The 14,948-nt window shown below is 34.4% G+C and overlaps 1 protein-coding gene across 2 annotated transcripts; it reads left to right on the forward strand.

Moving 5' to 3' along the window:
• The first annotated feature begins 5,766 nt into the window (after positions 1-5,766).
• Positions 5,767-14,865, forward strand: LOC104591417 (Phox (PX) domain-containing protein). Of its 2 annotated transcripts, none has more exons than XM_010250221.3 (6): positions 5,767-6,024; positions 6,357-8,204; positions 11,712-12,683; positions 13,281-13,506; positions 13,694-13,836; positions 14,277-14,865. In XM_010250221.3, exons 2-6 carry the CDS (start codon positions 6,357-6,359, stop codon positions 14,589-14,591), a joined length of 3,504 nt encoding a protein of 1,167 aa, XP_010248523.2. In that variant the 5' UTR covers positions 5,767-6,024; the 3' UTR covers positions 14,592-14,865. The 2 variants fall into 2 exon arrangements, with proteins under 2 accessions (XP_010248523.2, XP_010248524.2); XM_010250222.3 differs by having other exon boundaries at positions 14,280-14,865.
• Positions 14,866-14,948: the final 83 nt, after the last annotated feature.

Here is a 14,948-nt window from a genome sequence, read left to right on the forward strand (position 1 = left end):
CTAGATAAATTTGGCTAGCCAAACAATCTCCAATCGAATAGAATTGACTAGTGAACAATCCCAATTTCAGCTAAATTAATATTATAACGTCTAACAAATAACAATAGTTTAATCCCTAATAATTATTGAAAATTTATAGCGGAAATACACAATTGCTAAAAATATATTTATAATGAAAATACAATAAATTACTAATAAAAAGCTTTAATACCTCTAATTTATTTAATCTAGTTCCACCTTGCCCCACCCCGAACAAGGAAAGTTTTCTCAAATATTGAATAAGGATGGGGAAGAGACAGGGTTGGGATGGGGGAAATATTTTTGCTCCAAATCAGGGATGGGGTTTGCACATAATTCCCCAAACTTGATGATAGATTAATAAAATATTAGTAGATTTAATATTGACTTTTAACATATCTCTAATTTTTTCCTCATATTCTTATAATCCTAGAATCCTATAATTCCATTTATAAAATACCCCAAAATTGTCATAATCCAAGTCCTAAAATACCCCAAATTAATTTCCTAATCCTATTTGTAAAATATTCACAAATTAGATTATTTTTAGGCGGTTTCCTCAGGGTGGGGAAAATATGGGGAATGGGTGCCTCGCCTCCAACCCGCCCTACCATCGAGGAGGGGAAGGGGATGGGGTAGAGTGTCTTGACTACAAGGGCGAGGGATAGGGAGGGGTGCCACATCCCATGCATCTAATGGGGCCCGCTAGTTATAATTACTTTATTTTGTGCTTTTGATATTTTTTAACACAATCATGTTATTTAATCTATTTTTTTTTGTTTATGAATTAATATATAAGATATGATTTAGTTGTTTATAATATCATTTAATTATTTAAAATTTTAAAACAATAATTATTTATGAAATTTAATAATCTATGAAATTCTAATTTATACTGTTATTACATAATTTCGTTTTTTAATTTTGTAAAATATAAAATTATTATTAATTCAAAAGTTATGAAATCTATTATAATTATGGTTCTACTCTTAAGATTTTTTTTATTTATTACATAATTTTGTTATTTTAACTATTTAAAATTTGAAAATCTAGTTATGTTAAATATTTAAATAATATGTAAAATATTTAACCTTTTTTGTTATTCAAATTTTATTTCTTTAATGTTATTATGTAATTTTAATTATTTTGTTACATAATTATTTATCTATTTTTAATATTTATTATTTATGTTTTAAAATATTATGTAGTTATTAAATTGAATAATCCATAAAATTATAATTTATATTGTTATTTTCTAATTTCATTATGAATTTCATAAAAATATAAAATTATTAATAATATGGATATTATTAAACCTATTATAATTGTTTTTTGTATTTTCAATAAATATTTGAAAATTATTACATAATTTCATTATAATATTTAAATAATTTTTAAATGTTTTGATTTAGACTTTGTTTAGATAGATATAGATGAAAAGTGGGAGAGAGGATAAATAGGAATTAGGGAGAGATAGAGATAATTCAGTAGAATGTAGGGGCTAGTTAGTTTCCTAATAAAAAGGAGAAGAAGAAAAATGAGATAAGCCATGTTAGGTGGCAACTCTTAGTACTTCTAGAGGGAATCTTGCATCCCCTATAGAATTGTTCCGTTTGGGTAATAGAGCAAGGAGAGGAGTGCTGACATGGCAAGCTCTACTTTAGTATATAGAGAGAGAGAGAGAGATTATTTAAATTGTTGGAATGTGTATGTGTGAGAGAGAGAGGGGGAGAGAGAGAGATTTATGTAATTTTTTATGGAGAATGAGAGCGTCTCATTGATTGTTTCAAAATGGCATTGTATGATGGATTACTTGAATTGTTTAAAAGGTGTGTGCATTGCACATTAAGACCTATACTTCAATACACTGTTGTAAGAACCACAATAGCAAACTATTTGACCTTCTTCACTCTCCTTATAAACTTTTTTTTTTGGTAAATGAGTAGTAGATTTCTATTAAAGAAAATAAACATCGGAATACAAAATAAACAGTCTGATTCGACCACACAGTTGAAGAACACCGCCACGCTCACCAAGTCCAGGCCCTGCCTTAGCGCAATGGCTTCAGCTTTGAGGGCTAAGGCCACAAAAACAGGTCCAAAACAAGCTGCCAAACAAAAACCTTTGTGATTTCTGAATACAGTTCTATAACTATCCAAATTATTTTGTTTGAAACCTCCATCAACATTAACTTTAACTTGACCATCTCTTGGGGGAAACCAAAAAGGGGTTTGGGTCGGAGGGACCTAAGATGCAATTATACCTTATGAGGAGCTCATCCAAGTCCCTGTTAGTGTTTTCAAAAAGAATTTTGTTTCTAGCTTTCCAAATTAACCAATGTAAATAAGCAGCGTTTTGTGTTTCAGCTGAATTACCACACAGTCGATAGACATCAGAGAACTCTCCTTAATTATATACTATGACCTATGACCACTGATTGATCATTGATCAATGACTGATCCAGGGATGGACTAACATTGTACTTTAGTGGGCTTGACTCACTATTTCTTGTGAGAAGCCAAAACAAAAAAAGAAGGGATATTAATCTATTAGAAGTACCCCTAAGTTCCATGAAATTGATTTATTCATCTATATTATTTAGAAATTGTTTTAAATTACCTTCAAGTTTTTTTTAATAATTGATTAAATCATCACCAGTCGTAAATATTTGTTAACGAAGAGATGAAAAGAAAAAGAAAAAACTATTTTACCCATCATTCTTTTTTTTAATCCTTAAAACGCAACATTTAAATAACACCCTGTTGGTCTTCTTGTCACAACAAACATTCTCCATTGGCAAAGCTTTCCAACAGATAGAAATATCCAATGAAACTATTTGCAACCCAAAAATTAGATGGGATGATCTCTCTCTTGTGTGTTGCTACTTGCTACAAATATCTTTGAACAAGTGAGCGGGAGGAATCATCTCCCACCCAAAAACTAGATTGAGGATGCCATCTTAACTCTATCTAGCTCCATGTCCTTGTGTATGGATTGAAGGCTATATTATTGTTTGCAATGTGAATGTTGAGTTTTCAATGGGTTGAAGGCTATATCATTGTTTGCAATGTGAATATTGAGTTTTATTTTGAAATTTTAAAGAATAATGGAGGGAAAAAACACCAAAACATTATAATATTGGAATATTGGTTTTTTTTTTAAATATTTTGTACGTTGTATAGTGTCACATGTGAATAGATTGTGGTAGAACGTTAATGGCAGGGGAGGATTTAGTCAATTGTCATAAAACTTTTGATATCTTAATACATATCTAATTAAACAGTAGTGACTTTCCTAAAACTTAAGGGTATTTCGAGAAATTTGCACTTATTTTAAAATTTCCATGACCTATTCTTAAAATTACTTAAACCACCCCTAAAGTTTCAAAAAACTTTTTTTATTTTAAATGTTCAATAAACTAATTAAAGATCCCTAAAACATGACATATTACATTTTCTTAATGGACCCCCCATGACACTTTTAACATGGCATATTACATGTTATATGTGACATCACATGATACTTTTAATTTTTCAAAAATCTAATTTTGCCCTCACCTACCATCCATAGAATGGACTTCAGGGTCCACTAATAAACAAGTTACTTTACTTCCATCAAGATGATGATTGAGTTTTGCATCATTGCATGTTGAGGAAATAGCACATGGATTACAACTCATACAAAGCAACATGGAGACAGTTTTTTGGTTGTATATGGCCACTTCTAATTTCACATTATGTGTTGGTCAAAACAAATTGTTGAGGAATTTTATTATCACATTACATATGACCACTTCCACTAAAAATATATATGTATTGGATTAGGGGTTGACATTTATGGTAGAAATATCAAATTTGAAGTTTCATGAAGAAGCATCAATAGTACCTAATGTTATATTGATAACTCAAAGCATTTGTGGTCATAAAATTTGTATGGACAACTTAAAACATTGGAAGTAGAAGTGGCAGTGATATCAAATGTTTTTGAAAATTGCTACATCTTCAGCCTAATGCTTGGGCATTGTCATTTTGTTTTATTTTCAACAATATCATATTTCTTAAAAGTAAAAATTTCCAGATATCACTCCGTTCTTTTAGTATATGTTTGGCATTGATGCTGCTGATACAACAGTGTTTTCTTGCTGAACAGATGTGTCACCGTTTTCTAGAACAACGGCAACGATGCCAAATAGATGCTTAATACCTCTTATTTTTTATACTTTAGACATCATAGTTGCAATATTTTTATTACTTGTCTTCAAAACACACTTTGTACATTTTATTAAGGGAGAATGATGGATCAGGGTCAGAATTTATAGGCTCAAAGTACTGTTGGGGTAGGTGCCAATTCGGAATTGATGTCAATTTATGGGCGGTCATTGGTGCGTAGAGCGTGGGTTGTTTATAACTCTGCAATGGAAATCAGAAATCTGCATTGGACATGTCCATACTTTTACATTTTATTATTTATTTATTAGTAGCACACAAATGTCCACAATATCCATCATTACCATTTAGAGAACAAGGCCTAAATGTTCCAATTGACCTTTTGACTGTATTTGGTTACAATGCAAATTTATTTGCACTGATGCGAAATCATGGTAGTGTAAATGATCTCGATGCAAGGTATGATTTATTTTTGTTTCAAAATTTATCACATTTTGTTTGATTGTAGCACAAATGAAGTAAAATAAGACTTGAAGCACAATAAAATAAGACCCAAAACAAAATTAAACCAGAATTTGCATTTTTTTCATTTGCATTCCCATACATTTGTATTAGTACAAATAAAATGCACTGCAATCAAACACAACCTTTGGGTTTTCAAGGATTCAACTTTTTTTTTTTTTTTTTTTGTTTTCCAAAAATTGCCCCCAAAAGGTTCATCCTCTTACGTATGCTATAAATTGAGAACCCTACGACAGTGACAACAACAATAATAATAATAATGAAGTAATATTTATAAATTATTATTATTGTTTATCAATGTATTATCTATTTACATATTTATTTACTTTATTATTTAGCAATGGTTATTTCTATTATTTGTTTAATGTCCAATTGTTCAATAATTCATTATTTCAATTAATTATAAAAGATATCTAATAAGTATTATTTTAAATAATAATAATAATAATTAATAATTAATATTCAATATGTAGTTAATTATTTAATTAATAATTATGTACTTATATATTTTAAATATTTGTTACAATTTTAACTCTTTAAAAGTATTTAACTATTTATAACTTTTTTTATCAATTATGTTGTTTATTAATTAGTTTATATTCATTTAATTAATTGTTAATGTTAATTAGTATAACAAACATTTTCATATTCAGGATTAAAATGATCAATTGTTATTTTTCAGAAATTGACATTCAGATTTAATCTTACCAAGGAAAGTTAGTGTGAATGAACATGCCCTTATCATAGGCATTCAAATGTCAAGACGCCGATGCAGATGAACAGGCCCTTAAGTTATATTTGGTTTGAAGGAAAATGTATGAAAAAAAAGGAAACGGTAAAAAAATCTTTACAAACTTTGTATAGATTTTCTATCATTCCTTTCTTTTCCTATCTTTTTCCTTCAAATTAATTTAAGATTCGTAAAGGACATAAAGATTTCTATGTTTTTCCCCTCTTTTTTTCCTTTCTTTTTTTTTCCTTAAAACCAAATACTGCCTTAAGTAATTATCAGATAATTCAGGGCGGTTTAAATAATTAACCCCCAGAAGCAGAAGAATGAATGGACTCTCTTTCCTTATAGTGATTCACTGATTAAGGTTTGGTGAGTCGCTTATGTATACCGTTTGATCCACCATCAATTCAATTCTTTTAAACGCCCTGATCGTGATTGGATTATTGATTATTCGTTCTCATGGCGGATTTTAGATTTTTATTACATTCGGGACGACGAGAACGTGGAGTTGCATAAATCAGAGCAAATTCATCCGATGAACTGTGCAAAGTTGCAGACCTTTAGAAAATAGAAACGATTACGAAGGTCAGTTTCTCTCTCTATTTACTTATTTATCTTCGTTATCCTTTCCCTCTTTCTACTTGTCTCTCATTATCTCTAAAATTCGGTCTCTGGGTCTTTGCTCATGAACTTCCCGATCTTTGTATCGTTATCTATTGCGAAGAAACAATATTGGAATAAACCCCATCTTAGAAGGAATTTCGTCAGCGGTTTTCGTGGTTTGGTTATTAAGTGGTGAATGATCAATCGAGAAAACGATTTTAGTTGAATCAAGTGCTACTTGTGTTTTTAATCGCCTAAATTTTCTATGAATTTTATTTTATTTGGACTAAAGACCGGATATTTTTGAGTGTCAGATGATTAATGGAGAGGGAACTCGGGAGAATTCATCGGATGCCGCCTCTCCAGATCTGTTTGATGAGCTTCCGCCCTGGATGGATCAGAATTTAGAAGCTGCTTCGCCAGCTTCATCAGAGTATTCTTCTTGTGGAGAGTCGGAATTTGAGAGATATTGCAGTGCGAATTCAGTTATGGGGACAACGAGTTTGTGTAGTTCCCTTGGAACTTGTAATGAGTTTCTTGATTCTGATTCGGGCTCCACGAGAAGTTTGGGGCACGGGGAGGATCGTCTTTTGGAGAGTTTTGGTTTCGGAGGAAGGTTTGGGAGGAATTCTAGGGACAGGGGGTGTGCCTCTTTGGGAGATTTTGATTGTTTACCAGATGGATCCATTGAAATTTGCAAAGGAAAAATGGGTATCGAGAATGGGGTTTCCGTAGAAGGGAAGGTGTTATCGAGGAACAAAAACCAATCAAAGTCTTTGCTTACTTATCAGGAAGGTGCCACGGAAGTAGGAGATTTTTGTTCAGAAGTTAAGAATGAAAATTTAGCAATGCTGAAGGTGGGCAGTGCATCGAAATTACTCAGGAACCTAGGTGCTGATGCTTCATCGAACACGGGTACCTCTAATGGGAATAATAGTGAAGGTTTGGTTTTGTCAAATGGTCCCAGTGAAGTGGGATCCTTGCAAAGCTTTGCTGAAAATAATACCTCCAAACAGATTATTAGTGTGGAAAATAATGAGAACTTAAATAAGTTCAGAATTGTAAATGAATCACATTCTTTGCTGGGATCAAGTGAGGAAATCTCATCTTACCCTTCCCCTTGTGAAGATAATTCTACTGAGCAAATCCACACTGACATGGATCATTTCCACAGCTTAACTTCAGCATTTGATGTTCCAATCGATGAAAGGGAAATTGACAGACTACCAGAAGAAGAGGACACCTCATCCCGATATGAACCTTCAGAAGATGATAGTTCAATGTTGGACTCTGGAACGGATGACGAACAGAGTGCCAGTTGTAGAAGAAACTTACAATTTAGGCAGGAAACCAAAACTGAGAATGAAAATCCATTGCTTATGAACTCAGCTGTGGCTTTTGGTTCAGATGATTGGGATGAGTTTACACAAGAAATGAACCTTATGAATGAGATCAATTTAGTGCCTTTATTGCCGGATAGGCCTCAGGAACAACTGCATCAAGAAACTGAAGGAAATCTTTTAAATTCCACTTTTCTTGGTGACATTGGCTCTCCAATTTTCGGTAGATCACAGATAGAAGAAAGTGTCAGAGATATAGCTATGGCTAGTCATCAAGTCGAAGATATGCATGAGTCAACAGGGTATGCAAAATGCAAGAGTTCAACTCCAGCCAGGAATGTCTTAACTTCTGAGAAGGATCTTCCATTGCAAAAGGCTCCAATAGAAACAGGTTCAACTCTCATGGATGATGGTGCAGAAAGGAATCTTCAATGTATAAACAGTGGCGAAGTCAGCAGCCATGATGAGGTTGGAATTTCAGAAAGTGTGTCGGTTGAGAAATCAAAAATTCAACTCCAACTGGCACCTCTTTCTGATGCTTCTGTTAGCAAACTTTGTTCCACTGAAAATGAAGCACCTCAAGGTAAAGAGGCAGGATTTTTGGAAGACCAGCTGGACCTTCTTTTTGATGTTTCATATAACCAACTTTGTTCCTCTTCAACTGAGGCACCTCAGGAGAAAGATGCGGGAATTTTGGAAGACCATGAACCAAATGCTCACTCCCCTATGGTTGATATTAATCAGGAAACCTGCCTAAATAGAATACTTGCAGATTCTTCTATTTCAAAAGATCAGGTTGAAGACCATCTGACATCTGTTGAGGTCAGTTAATTTGCTTCTTATATATTCAAAGAAAAATCTCCATACTTATGTTTTCATATACCAAATAATTTGTGGTTTGGTTCTCTAGCTTCTATCTTTTGGTTCCTTGATAATTAGCATTACCAATTTTTTTATAATTTTGAGCCTTTATTCCCTTCCACCCTGCAGTTGCACTGTAAGTCAAGACTAGGAAGTATGTTTTTGTAAATACACTAAAATAAATATCTAAATCTACTGTCCTTTTACTGGTGTCCAACAAAATGTGTACCTGGAACGGAAGTGGATATTTCACGGACACTTATAGATTATTGTTTATAGCATCAACACGTTTAGAATGTGCAATATGGTTTTTTTATCAAATCATCATACTATAAAATATTTGTATGTGTTAGTTTAAGTAAATTTGGCAAGATGTAAGCATTGAAAAATGACATTTAGCTTTAAAAGCTAGATAATAAAGGCATGATATAATCATATGATTCAGATAGTTGGGCATGATATAAGCATAAAATGGGATAGCTGTACCTGTGTCCATGTTTGGGATCTTAAGAAATGAAGAGTTGTCATCCTATTTCCCGTATCAGTGTCCACTGTAGGGTCCTTATATGGGAATCAATACATTTGTGCCGGAGGGTTCAATAGCTCTCTAACAGATTATATGCAGAAAATAAATCCATATAGATTTGAGATCTAAGAAAATAATAGAAACAGAAGCATGATTTCAAAGATTGAAATTACCAACCAAAAAAAAAATCGAAGGATATAAATAGATAGGAGACTAAGAACAGAGAATTTAAGACAATAAGATACAAAAGATAGAAAACTAAGATCTTTACTGTTGTCATTTGATCATTCATCCTAAACTAAAGTAAGCCTTAACTAAACTTTTTGTAAATGAAATGTACAAGGGTAAGATACTTTTTGACAAATACATTTGTACTTTTTCTATTAAAAAATATTCATCTTGCTCTTCTGTATTGTTTAATACATGTTAACATTGGCGGTCTGATAGCCCTTATTTGCCTCTTTTTTTTTTTTTTTAACAATTGTTTATTTGACTCATTTTTGCACCTAAAACAATTTAAAGAACTCTTACTTATTGGAACAGAAAACCAGGTGGACCCCACTAAGATAGTTCCGAGACTAATGACAGAAACTCCTTTCAACTAGTCAAACATATTATTTACAAGTAAAACCTGGAATTTAACTCGAAATAAAATAGGTCTTATTCATAAATAATAATATGTGCATATGCCATTGTGCCGATTATATTTAATTGTTACCTATTTTTCAATAATATTTGTATATTCTGATAGCTTCTAAATTGACATGCAATGCTAGATTTTGGTCTCACCAGTGTACCCTTAGTGTTGCTTAGGAAATACATCTCTTAGGGAGCCTTGTTGCTTGGAAGAGAATGAAATCAGGACTCTTCAAACTTTTGGCTCCTTGCCAGGAAAAAAGGGTCAAAACTTCTGGTTTTTAGTCATGAAACATCATTTTGCTTTAGAGCATTAGAGTCCATATTAGTTGGGCAAGGGTGATAAATTGCATTTTCAAGAGGACAAATAATGTGTGAAAGTAGAATGCCTGACAATTCCAACAAAGGAGAACCCATAGCAAGCCAAGGCTCTGAAACAGAAGGGAAATCTACTAATAATGAGAAAAAAAGATAGATGCTGAAATACATCACATCAACACTATGCCTGTGACGATGATCTCCATCTCCTATACAAGATATTATGCCTTGGCTCTAGCCAGACTATTGACCATCAAGTTTGCTGATTCACAGCCTAGCAGAATGAAGGATGGAAGCTGAAGATTTTACCTATTGGGGTGAATGATTCTCTAAGAACCCATTTAACTATCACTTGTAGAGCAAATAATAATCTGAGGCTCAACATTAATGATAATAGGATATCATGAGGCCTTGGAGGAGTAAAAGAGGGTTAACCTTCACAAAATTGCCAATCACTAGAAACCAAAAGTGAGCTAAGTCTACCATGCCCCTCATTCTTCAGCTGGTTTGTCTTTAGTCAAATGATGTTTATAATTTATAACTTATTGTGTCCTTGTTAGTTCAGGGTTTGTTTTGACTCTAAATAGTTCTAATACTAAATGTGGCCCCAGTCATCAGACTTTTTCTCTTGTCTTTCACTTCTTTGGCTTTATCTCCTTATCATCCCTCAGTGGTGTTCCCAGTTAAAGCAACTTGGTAGGATCCAATATGGACTTGTCAGGCCTTTTCTCTTGTGTTTACCTTTTGCTTTATCTCCTTATTATCCCTTTAAAGTATTCACAGTGAAAGCAATTTGGTTGGGCCCAGCACCCCCACAGAAAATCAGGGCTTTTTATTGGGAGGTTTTTTACCAGTAACAACAGAAATTTTTAATAAAATCAATGAAAGAATACTTTTAATACATTCTTGTGCCAAGCTATGATAGCCAAATACCTCTACAAAGGTGCCATATTATGTTGTTGGATACTTCAATATTTTAGTGTAAAGTCACTGTAAACTACGTATCAACACTGACCAACCATGTCTTTATTGTTTCTAGGTAACGTAGGTGCCAAGCACCCCAAACTGTTGGCCTAGCACATGCTAGCCACCCCTTTTAAGTACTTCTACATTGACCCTTCACCATTCTTGAGAGAGTACCCCCTCCCTCCCCCCAATACAGTTGACTGTGATTTCATTTACCCCTTGTCTTGCTAAGCCATTTGCCAGTCCATTAACTGATCTTGAATCTAGTTCTACCTTGTTCTCAATTCCACAGCCAACTGCTTCACCTCCTTCATCATATCTCTATTTTCTAGAGCTGGTGCTGTTTTCCTTTAGCCTGCCCACAACCACACGGAAGTCATCTTTCACTAATGAATTTCTGTACTCAAGGGCCTCAGCCAGCCTTATACCTTCTAGGACTGCCGTTAGTTCAGCCCTAGTTGAGTCTCCATGTCCAATGAGTCCTGAATGTTTACTGCGAGATGATTCACTGCTTGATTTGTTTATATTGCACTTGAGTGTTACAATTTCTACAGAAAACCAACTGGCGTTGCAAATATTTCTAATTCAAGAAGCAAGATTTTCTCCTGTTACTGTTAACAGATATCAATTTGTAGGTAGTGGCATATTGAGTTTAAAGTTGTTTTGCAGACAGCCCAACTCATTATACTTGTTATCATTTGGAAAATTGATTAAATCAAACTCTCCTAGGGGAAGTTTTATTGGCTAGAAAATATGAATGGTGATTATGTTCTACATGAATATAGTTATAAACAGAATACCCATCATACTTGTAGGATTACTTGGTCTAAATATATATACTTCTATTAGACTTGACATGGGGACCTAACTATGATGATCAAGCTATTGTGTTCTTCATATTTTTAACTGTTTCTTGCATCGCGGAACCCCAAGTATCTTTATTTTTCCTCAACTCAAACATATATTTGTTAAACCTCTATAGTACTTTAGCTGATAATGTTCTAATATGTCCTTTGACTCAGGTTGGGCATCTAGAGTCGAATGAATCCTATGATGAGGTTGTCCTTGAAATGGAGGAAATTTTACTAGACTCTGGTGAGTCTCCCGGGAGAAGGTTCACCAGTAGGTCGCCTCAGTCTTTTAGAGATGGCAGCTCAACTGCTTCCACATCTGGCACAAATTTTGCATACCCATTAATCCAGAACCCACTAAAAATTGATGCCATTGAAGTAATTGGTGCAAAACAAAAGAAGGGAGAAGTTTCACTTGGGGAAAGACTGGTAGGAGTGAAGGAATATACAGTGTATCAGCTGAGAGTGTGGAGCGGTAAGGATCAATGGGAAGTTGAACGCCGATACCGTGATTTTTATACTCTTTATCGCCAGTTAAAAACTTTGTTTACTGATCAGGGTTGGAGTCTTCCAGAGCCTTGGTCCTACGTTGAACGAGAGTCCAGAAAGATATTTGGGAATGCTTCTCCCAGTGTTATCAGTGAGAGGAGTACTCTTATCCAAGAATGTTTACGATCTGTTCTGCACTATGGGTTCTCATCCAGTACATTAGGTCCTTTGATCTGGTTTTTATCCCCTCAAAAATCCCTTCCTAGTTCCCCATTAAATTCACCGGTGCTTCAAAAAACTTCATTCACTAGAGATACAAGTACAGAAAGATTCTCCACTTTAGGGAAGACTATATCACTTCTTGTGGAAAACATGCCTCGCAAGTCAATGAAACAGTTGCTGGAAGCACAGCATTATACTTGTGCAGGATGCCACAGGTACTTTGATGATGGGAAGAATCTATTGCGAGAATTTGTACAAACCCTTGGGTGGGGAAAGCCTCGACTATGTGAATACACTGGTCAATTGTTTTGTGCTTCTTGCCATACAAATGAAACTGCAGTCCTCCCAGCTAAAGTCTTGCATTTCTGGGATTTTACTCAATATCCAGTTTCTCAATTCGCTAAATCATATCTGGAGTCTATATATGACCAGGTAATTTGGAGGTTGATATTATTTATCATGGTTGACTGCATTGTGAAGTAAAATTTTTACCTTCATGGAAAGAAACAACAGTGGCATGGACTGATGTTGTTATGTTAGCTTGAATATTTGAATGACAAACATATATACTCATTGAAGTGTGTTATTATGTGGGCTTATTTACTTATCCCCAACTGAAAGACCTTTTTTTCTTGATGGGTTGATGTGCACCAGCATGCCATGTATATAGAGTGTAGGGGGCCCATGATTGATGGCCTTACTATGTGGATCATATTGTAATGAACCTAAAATAGGCTGATTGGATGATCCTAAGCATCCAGGTTGTTTAACATTTTCTTGGATCAACTTCATTTTATCTTTAGATCATCTTGTTATTGGTCTACATAACTACAAGGGAATATGTATCAATTAATGCACATCATATCCCTCTGTTGCTGGGATGTGCCACATGAGTGCACTGAGGCAAAGATAAAAGAAGATCCTTAAATTTCTTGATGAATAATCAATATCATGCATAGCTTTCTAGTGAAATGTGAATATTTTGGGTCACTATAGTAACATACTCTTAAATAAATTTTCTTTTTGCAGCCAATGCTTTGCGTCAGTGCAGTCAATCCTTTTCTGTTTTCAAAGGTCCCTGCCCTGCTCCATATTATGGGTATCAGAAAGAAAATAGCAGCTATGCTTCCATATGTTCACTGCCCATTCCAGAGATCAATCCATAGAGGACTGGGTTCTCGAAGATATCTTGTTGAAAGCAATGATTTTTTTGCACTCCGAGATCTTGTTGACCTTTCCAAAGGGGCATTTGCAGGTTAGCTTTGGATAAGAACCCTTTTTTCATTTACTTAATAGGAACCAAAAAAGAATTTCTTTTTACTGTTAGTTCCAATATGACTTGCATGTATATGAAAGTATGCATTACTTCATATGATTTGAAGTTTTTCTTTTTATTTTTTTTGTTCCCCTCTAATGTTCTTGTTGTATATCCACTCTTGTAGCACTCCCAGTCATTGTAGAGTGTGTCTCCAATAAGATCTTAGAGCACATTACAGAGCAATGCCTCATTTGTTGTGATGCGGGTGTTCCCTGTGGTGCTCAACAAGCTTGTCAAGACCCATCCTCCTTGATATTCCCCTTTCAGGTGGGTATTTTTTGAATTGGTGTGAAGGAATTCTATTATAATATTATTGTAGTTAGTGTTATTGTAAATCGGGTTCACATACAAAGTATTATGATCTATCTGGTTGTGATTCCCAGGCTACAATAAAACCTAGTTTTCAAGGAGAATGTCCTGCTAATTCTAGAGCTTTGTCGATAGAACTTCACTGGACAGATCTCCTATAAATATGGGTGATCATGTACCATCCATCCTAGTGCAACATTTTTTGATGGATAGAAGTGCAACTTCATCTTGACAAGGCTTGTTAACTGAAGCATACAGATGCTACTGTATTAGTACTTGAGATCCTATCTCAAGACCTTCTCATTTGGAATTGTTTTGCTGGCCAAAATAGGTTTTTAAACTATCAGATTCTCCTTTTAATAACTGTAGCTAGTTTCTTTTGCTCTTACAATTATCAGCAGGAAGGTGAGATAGAAAGATGCAGTTCTTGTGAAACAGCTTTCCATAAAGTTTGCTTTAAAAAGCTTAAGAGATGCCGATGTGGTGCGTATCTTGAAATGGACAAAGGCGTTGAGCCCCTAGAAACAATGCAGCATGGGACCAGTGATGAACTGGATGGAGCTTTGGATTTATCAGCAAGGAAGTCTGGTCCCACATCCCCGATTGGCTTACTCTCTGGTCTGTTCTCAAAAGCTAAGCAAGAGAAGGCGTGGAGTCCTAAAAACAGTAACCCAGTCATTCTCATGGGTTCTTTACCAAGCACTTCTCTCTAATCGTTTGAAATTGCAATATACCTTTGTACCGTATTGCTTAATGTTTAGATACCGTAAGTCCAATGGAAACCAGGAGCCTATTTGTTGCACTTATGATGTAGTTAGTGGAATAAACAGATGGCCATTTTTTATATGTAGGGAAGGGAAAATGTGGAGTACAGATGCTTGTTATTTTTCTGTTCTCTCTCTCTCTCTCTCTTGGTGAGGGGGCGTATTTTTTTGTAACAAAATGTAATCCAAGTGAGAAACTATTGGAATGTGAGATTTTTCTTTATCTTTCTTCGCTTTTGTTGTTACTTTTCTTTCATCAACCATGGTGGATTGCCCTACATCGAAGCAGCACAAGAAAAAGGTTGC

This window comes from Nelumbo nucifera, chromosome 4 (genome assembly GCF_055504915.1).
Source record: "Nelumbo nucifera cultivar China Antique chromosome 4, China Antique-T2T, whole genome shotgun sequence".
NCBI classification, from domain to species: Eukaryota; Viridiplantae; Streptophyta; class Magnoliopsida; order Proteales; family Nelumbonaceae; genus Nelumbo; species Nelumbo nucifera.

What these genes read in the sequence shown, in the direction of transcription:
- LOC104591417 (XM_010250221.3), top strand. Translation starts at nt 6,357, where the DNA reads ATGATTAATGGAGAGGGAACTCGGGAGAATTCATCGGATGCCGCCTCT. An exon ending in ACCATCTGACATCTGTTGAG is followed by an intron (nt 8,205 to 11,711) that starts GTCAGTTAATTT and finishes CCTTTGACTCAG; the next exon opens with GTTGGGCATCTAGAGTCGAA. An exon ending in TTCCAAAGGGGCATTTGCAG is followed by an intron (nt 13,507 to 13,693) that starts GTTAGCTTTGGA and finishes CCACTCTTGTAG; the next exon opens with CACTCCCAGTCATTGTAGAG.